General features: G+C 42.1%; 1 protein-coding gene across 2 annotated transcripts; it reads left to right on the plus strand.

Annotated features, from left to right (window-relative positions):
* The first annotated feature begins 1078 nt into the window (after nucleotides 1-1078).
* On the plus strand, nucleotides 1079-6766 carry snrpa (small nuclear ribonucleoprotein polypeptide A). 2 transcript variants are annotated; one of them, XR_014601376.1, is made up of 8 exons: nucleotides 1079-1141; nucleotides 3530-3616; nucleotides 3822-3994; nucleotides 4351-4527; nucleotides 4951-5130; nucleotides 5284-5372; nucleotides 6288-6507; nucleotides 6634-6766. XR_014601376.1 is itself a non-coding variant. In XM_084065495.1 (7 exons), exons 2-7 carry the CDS (start codon nucleotides 3538-3540, stop codon nucleotides 6445-6447), a joined length of 858 nt encoding a protein of 285 aa, XP_083921621.1. In that variant the 5' UTR covers nucleotides 1079-1141; nucleotides 3530-3537; the 3' UTR covers nucleotides 6448-6766. The 2 variants fall into 2 exon arrangements, 1 of the variants encoding a protein (XP_083921621.1); XM_084065495.1 differs by having other exon boundaries at nucleotides 6288-6766.
* Nucleotides 6767-7552: the final 786 nt, after the last annotated feature.

The following is a 7552-nucleotide window of genomic DNA, read 5'->3' on the forward strand; positions in this document are numbered from 1 at the left end:
CTGGGAACCCAAAGCCAACTGAAAAGGAAAAACAGCGACCTCTGCTGTTTGTTACTATCAAGTTGGAATCTGTTCTTAAGAGATTACTCTCTCTCTCTCTCTCTCACACACACACACACACACACACACACACACACACACACACACACACACACACACACACACACACACACACACACACACACACACACACACACACACACACACACACACACACACACACACACACACACACACACACACACACACACACACACACACACACACACAGACAGACAGACAGACAGACAGACAGACAGACAGACAGAGAGAGACAGAGAGAGACACAGAGACACACACACACACACACACACACACACACACACACACACACACACACACACACAGTGTCAAGTGTGGTGTTTCGTTTCGGATATCATTCACTCACCTTACAGGCTTCTTCCCCCAAATATGTAAATCACTAAGGCTCTTTAATGTACACAGGACAGTGTTACTAGTAACATTTTAATGTACACAGGACTGTGTATCTAGTAACATTGTCTCTTAAACAGTGTTGCAGTCAGAGGACGTGTTGTATCCATATTTGGCAGCTTACATTTCGACCAATGGCATCGTGGTTCTAGAACAGAACCGGAAGTTCCTTCTTTCTTGAACGACAGGGCAGTGTTGCCAGATTTTGCGAGAGAAATAAGCAGCCAGGTTTATGATTTATTTTTTTATTTTTTTGGAAAGAAATTGGACATTTTTTAGACAATTTTTAAACATTTTAACAACACAAATCTTCTACGGGGGTACCTGGCACAAAATATTTTCAGGTGGGGGTGGGGGGGTCTACGGACAAATACATATTAATCTGGGGGTCCATGACATGAAAATGTTTTAAAACCACTGGTTTAATCAACATTGGGAAACAAGTCAAAATAAGCAACTACACTTTAGATAGAAAGAAGCCCAAAAACCCGCAACCTCCAATATTTACAAGAAACGTTACAGAAAAAGAAGCCCAAAGTCGCTTATAATAAGCAGACAGGGCAACAGGACCTCGTCACGTGACGTCAGCATAGTTACTTTCGCGAGATTACCGACCACGGCAGTGAGCGTGGTCTTGTTTGTCCATTCATCTCTTTCAACGTGAATATAAGTAAGTATTATTGTCCTCTGTTTTCTTTATTTAATGTTGTATCGTGTTATTTGATGACTTAGTTATCTATCGATGTGTGATTGATTAAAATGCGACCAACCTTGAAGTAAAATTACATGGAAACTATCTGAATAACACGCTAGGCTAAGTTAGCACGAGTAGCTTGCGTTAATGTAACATGAGCAGTGTTGCCATGTCCGCTTATTACAATGTACTTTGGGCTAGTTTGTCTGTAAAGTTGCTTGTAAATATTGGTGGTTGTGGTTTTTGGGGCTTGTTTCTAAAGTGTAGTTGCTTACAGGTATTTGGGGTTGTTTCCCAAAGTTATTTATAAACCACCAGTGGTTCTCAAACATTTTCATGGCAAGGACCCCTAATATTCTTTTCCTCAGCAAGATTTCCCCCGCTTTTCGCATCGACGTGTTGAGCTTGTAGATCGGCGATTTTCAAATAGCCATATTTGTCGCTTCTTTTGGGCTTGTTTTCATAGACCCGTTTGCTTATTTCTCTCTCAAATCTGGCAGCACCGAACGTGACCGCCGACTACTACAACGCCTAGATGTGATTACATTATTACACTGACTGTTAACATTGTTTCCTACAGGATCTAACATGAGTTGCATTGTTTCCTACAGGATCTAACATGAGTTACATTGTTTCCTACAGGATCTAACATGAGTTGCATTGTTTCCTACAGGATCTAACATGAGTTGCATTGTTTCCTACAGGATCTAACATGAGTTGCATTGTTCCTAGCCCTGGTCCAGAGCGTTAGTGAGTTCTCTCTAACGCAGGGGTTTTCAACCAGTGGTCCTTGAGGGGGTTCCAGGGGGTCCCCAGCCAAATTAATAGTTAGGAACCAAATTAACCCTTATATGTCTGTAACTCTGAGAGTGTACAAATGGACGGGTCCATTTGGTTCCATTTGTACACTCTCAGAGTTACATGAACAGTGATGATGGTGATACAGTGTAGATTGGGACCCCCAATAAACCTAAATGGTTGAGTCCCTGGCAAATCTTTTCAAATGGGGGTCCATGGGCTAATATGTGTCAATTTGGGGGTCCTTGACGCGAAAAAGGTTGAAAACCACTGCTCTAACGCATTACCAGACCCTGGGTTCTGCACATTTACAAGGAATTCCACTGCTCTGCGAGGGCTCCAACAGTAGTGAAAATAAACAAAATCACTTAACTACTAACCTCGGTCCCAGCCTCACTCATCTGCGAAAAGAAGAGCCTGGTCACGACCTAAAGCAGCGAGTGTCTAGGAAGTCCTGAGTGGACAGGATTTCCGTTTCCCCCGGAAACAATATTTTTTGACCAATCACAACACTCGTTTAATTCACGGAGTATGTTAAGAGATTTGTAAAGCATCAACGTAATTTCCTTGGGCGGTACTTCCGCAAAATTCAACCATTTCCCGTTGTCAACTTCATAGACAACCAACATCCCAGGTCTGTTTTGTGTTATGAACTGGGCTGTCTATTCTCGGAGGTGGGAAGCCTCTCAGCACCCCACCTACTCTGTAAAATACAGTTTTTGGGCAGAAAAGAAAATGTCCGAGACGGAAATTATTTGTATTTACTCCACAGTGCCCTCTACAGATTTGGTTAATGGTAAGTTCAAATCCTCCAGATCTGTAGAGGGCACTGTGGAGTAAATAAAAATAATTTCCGTCTCGCGGACATATTTTATTTTCTTCCCAAAAAGTGTATTTTAGAGTAGGTGGGGTGCTGAGAGGCTTCCCACCTCCGAGAATAGACTTTCAACAACATAAAACAACCTTGTTTCGGTGAGTAGTGAAGTGGTTTTGTTTATTTTCACTACTGTTGGGGCCCTCGCAAGGCAGTGGAATTCCTTGTACATGCGCAGAGACCCGGGTCTGGCAGGGCGTTGGAGAGAACTCACTAACACTCTGGACCAGGGCTACATTGTTCCCTACAGAATCTAACATGAGTTACATTGTTCCCTACAGAATCTAACATGAGTTACATTGTTCCCTACAGAATCTAACATGAGTTGCATTGTTTCCTACAGAATCTAACATGAGTTACATTGTTCCCTACAGAATCTAACATGAGTTACATTGTTCCCTACATACAGAATCTAACATGAGTTACATTGTTTCCTACAGAATCTAACATGAGTTACATTGTTCCCTACAGAATCTAATATGAGTTACATTGTTTCCTACAGAATCTAACATGAGTTGCATTGTTTCATACAGAATCTAACATGAGTTACATTGTTCCCTACAGAATCTAACATGAGTTACATTGTTCCCTACATACAGAATCTAACATGAGTTACATTGTTTCCTACAGAATCTAACATGAGTTACATTGTTCCCTACAGAATCTAATATGAGTTACATTGTTTCCTACAGAATCTAACATGAGTGCTCCTCCGGATCAGGCGCGGCTCAATCACACCATCTACATCAACAACTTGAATGAAAAGATCAAGAAAGATGGTGAGTCATGTTTTATGGTTTACTCTGTTCGTTCTTGGTACATTTTGTCAGAATCACTTAACTGTCACATCGCTGGTTTCTTTTTTGCGTAAGCTCTGTTTGTCTTGTCCTGCTTGTCCATAGGGGGGCAGGGAGAGAATGGAGGAAAGAAATCAAAAAACATGAAATTATTAACGACACACTCGTGCGCCTCTTGTGTTTACAGAGTTGAAGAAGTCGCTGTACGCCATCTTCTCACAGTTTGGACAGATCTTGGACATTTTGGTGGCACGCACCGTCAAGATGAGGGGCCAGGCCTTTGTTATTTTCAAAGAAGTCAACAGCGCGTCAAATGCCCTGCGATCCATGCAGGGATTCCCCTTCTATGACAAACCCATGGTGAGTTCATGGTCATCTCGCACTATTTCGGACACAGATTATTGAAACCTTTTTATTGTGAAGAAATAAAAAAAGAAAACAGTTCAAATGTAGCATGCTCGTTGTGAGATCAATTTACAAGCATGATTGTATTTCTCATTGAACTTGGCCCTAATGAAAACAAAGTATGACATTTGGAACGGCTGAAGACGCAATGAAGTCGTTGACCCAAACTGTGTCGGTAACATCCAAATGATTACTGCAGAGAAACCGGCAATCAAACAACCTTTGTTTAGATTTCTATTCTTGGTGTAAACACCTTTTCAGCAATAACTGGCCTTGGCTTTTGTATTTGTTTCCGTCATCTCTTTCTGCAGCACATCCAGTATGCCAAGATAGACTCAGACATCATAGCTAAGATGAAGGGGACTTATGTGGAGCGTGACCGCAAGAAGAAAGAGAAAAAGGTCAAGGGGGCTGAGACCGCTGGAGCCAAGAAGGGCGTGCCAGGGGCTCCTGTACCCATGGTTCCAGGTGTACCTGCAGCAATGCCTGTAAGTACATCAGGGATGCTGTCAGATATCCAGGAATATTATAACGGTCACGTAAGCCTATGTATATCGCGCGGTTTGAGACTATGATGATTTAACCACACGAATGAATCCTAGCGCCCCTGTTCTGAGCATGTCATATTAGGCGACCACGGAAGATTTGCAAGCTCATAGCACATCATGTTGCAACGTGTTCTAACCTGGTAGATCAATAATTTCCCACTATTTGTTGTACAATGAATTATTTAGGGTTTAAGTGGTTAAGCTACTAGAGCTAGCGAAATCCAAACAAAGTGACTTAGTTCTCCTGAAAGAACACAGATCCATTCATTGATTTAACAATGAACGCTTGTGATATTTGCTTCACAACAGAGTCTATGTAAGGCTGTTTTATTAACAACATATGTAACATTGTTATTCTTCCAGGGTATGCCGCCCAATATGAACCAAGCTCCTCGTATGATGCCCATGCCAGGGCAGCCACCTTACATGCCCCCGCCAGGCATGATGCCACCTCCTGGGATGGGACCTGGTCAGATGCCCCCTGGTGCCATGCCTCCTGGCCAGATGATGCCTGGGCAGATGCCAGGACAGATGCCACTGCAGGTAGTGTGTGTGTGTGTGTGTGTGTGTGTGTGTGTGTGTGTGTGCGCGCATGTGCCAGTCTACAAACAATGTGTTGTCATGTGTAATCCTTATGGTGGGCTATTTTGACATCATCTTTAGGCTGTCACTAACTGCTCTTTGCTTTTCTTCCAGGTGGCAGAGAACCCTCCAAACCACATCCTCTTCCTCACCAACCTGCCAGAGGAGACCAACGAACTTATGCTGTCCATGCTCTTCAACCAGTTAGTACTGCCTTCTTTAATGAAACAAATGGAAAATGTTTGTATGTATATAAGTAAGTAGCCTTGAGCCATGTAGCCCATAGGATAGGAGGACCCTATCTCCTGTTTCTGTTGTATGAGACAGCTTGATGCACAAGTACACCCCCTGGACATGACCCTAGTATTTCGCAGGGACTAGCCCCCAAGCCAACCCTTAATGCAGAGACAGCTTGATGCACAAGTACACTCCCTGGACATGACCCTAGTATTTTGCAGGGACTTAGATTTACCCCAAATCCAACCCTTGATGCTGAGTGTCAAGGAGGAAGGCATTGGGTCCCATTATTATAGAGGTACTTTTGTGTGCTACTGGCAGTGTGCACAAGAAAGTTGGTGCTGACCGAAAGGTTAGCTTTAGGCATCATTTTTACTGAGGTTAAGGTTATGTTTAGGCATAATTTTACTGAGGTTAGGTTTTGGTATAGGAATAAGGTTAGGTTTAGGCACGGTTGCAAAAACTATGAAGAAGTTCAACAAGGCAGAAGTCAATCACAGCGAGTCCTTACCGGGTCTTGCTCAAACTAGCGGTACCAACGCTACTCGCATCTGTGACGTATTACTCCATATTTGGGCAATGTTTAAACTGATTCAAGCACCATTGACAGACATACACTCTAGACGTCTCTTCTCCTACAGAGCCACATCGTGAAAAAGGACGTCAAACTTGTATTAAACAGAAAATTGATTATGTGCAAGGGGAAGCTATCCGACAGGCCATGAGCCTGGTTGATCCGCGAAGATGTACCAGTGTCTCCTTTTTTTTAATGTACTGTACATAAAACAAAAGACGCCAGTGGTGTCTTTTCAGTTTTCTTTAGCTAAACAATTGCACATGCTGAATGTTGACTGTGTTGGTCCTATTCCAAACTCTACCAGGTTTCCAGGTTTCAAGGAGGTGCGTTTGGTCCCCGGTCGACACGACATTGCTTTTGTGGAGTTTGACAATGAGGTGCAAGCAGGTGCTGCCAGAGAGGCATTGCAGGGCTTCAAGATCACACAAACTAACGCTATGAAGATCTCATTTGCTAAGAAATAATAGCTATCAGCCCAGTTCATAAGCACACAGAAGGAGGAGCATAACTATTCATTGTTTCCAGTAAGTATGAATTTGTTGCATCAGGTGTCTATGTGTGATATTTACAGTGAAAACATTGGACAACTTTGATTCAACAAGTTGAGTTGATGAGTTTTAAATGAGCATATTTTGTTTTCTTTTTACTAGCACCTTGATGTCTCCCTTTTTACGTTCCAATTTTCACATTCTTTGTTATAAAGCATTGCACCCAGATTCTGGCTTGCCAGAAATTGTACCTGGAGCTTTTGTTTTTTAAAATTAAAATCACACTTGTTTTACAGTAACTCTTGGTTTGTTTTCATATCAGATGTGGTGTGAGGTTCACATGATTAAAACCATAAAATGTCAGTAATTATAGCTTTTCGTACTTCACAGGAGCAGGTTCTGTCTCTGGTGTAGTTAGTAGAATATTGCTATACCTTAACAAGTAAGACGCGCGAACGCTGGAAGCGAACGCAGCTCGAAAATATTGTGTATTTACGGACTGTGTGTGTGTTTGTGTTTTGACTGTAGCTGACTGTAGGCCGCACCCAGGCAGTGCACTGCACACACGCACGCACGCACGCACGCGCCGAGCAGACTTTCATAGTAAGCTCCACTTGGGCGGAGGCGCGCCTCCTTCCGCGTTCGCAATTATAGTTGTAAGTGCGCTTATATCCAGCAGATGGAGCTATATCTGCTTGTAATTCAAACTTTTAACTATTTACAATTTAAGCAGACACTTATCCAGACTAAATTAGTGTGAAATTTGAGTGAATAACATGAACAACAAATAACACGGTAAATACTAAATAGTCAAATACATATAAGAAACTAGGATACCAGGTAAAAACATGAACCAATTCTAAACACAACATGCTATCTAAATGACAATCTTTACCTGATAGAACTTTTTATGTTAAAAGAAAACTAAATTGTACTACATTTTTCACAAGGAATTGTGGTTACTGTACCTTACTCGTAAGTGATCATGACTCAATTCACAGTAATCCACATTGGCTGATTTTAATATTAAAATAAACAGATATAAGATCATTTTCGGCTGGCTGCATGCATGTATGTCCAT

Source organism: Gymnoscopelus microlampas, assembly GCF_963454915.1.
Source record: "Gymnoscopelus microlampas genome assembly, chromosome: 8".
Classification (NCBI taxonomy): domain Eukaryota; kingdom Metazoa; phylum Chordata; class Actinopteri; order Myctophiformes; family Myctophidae; genus Gymnoscopelus; species Gymnoscopelus microlampas.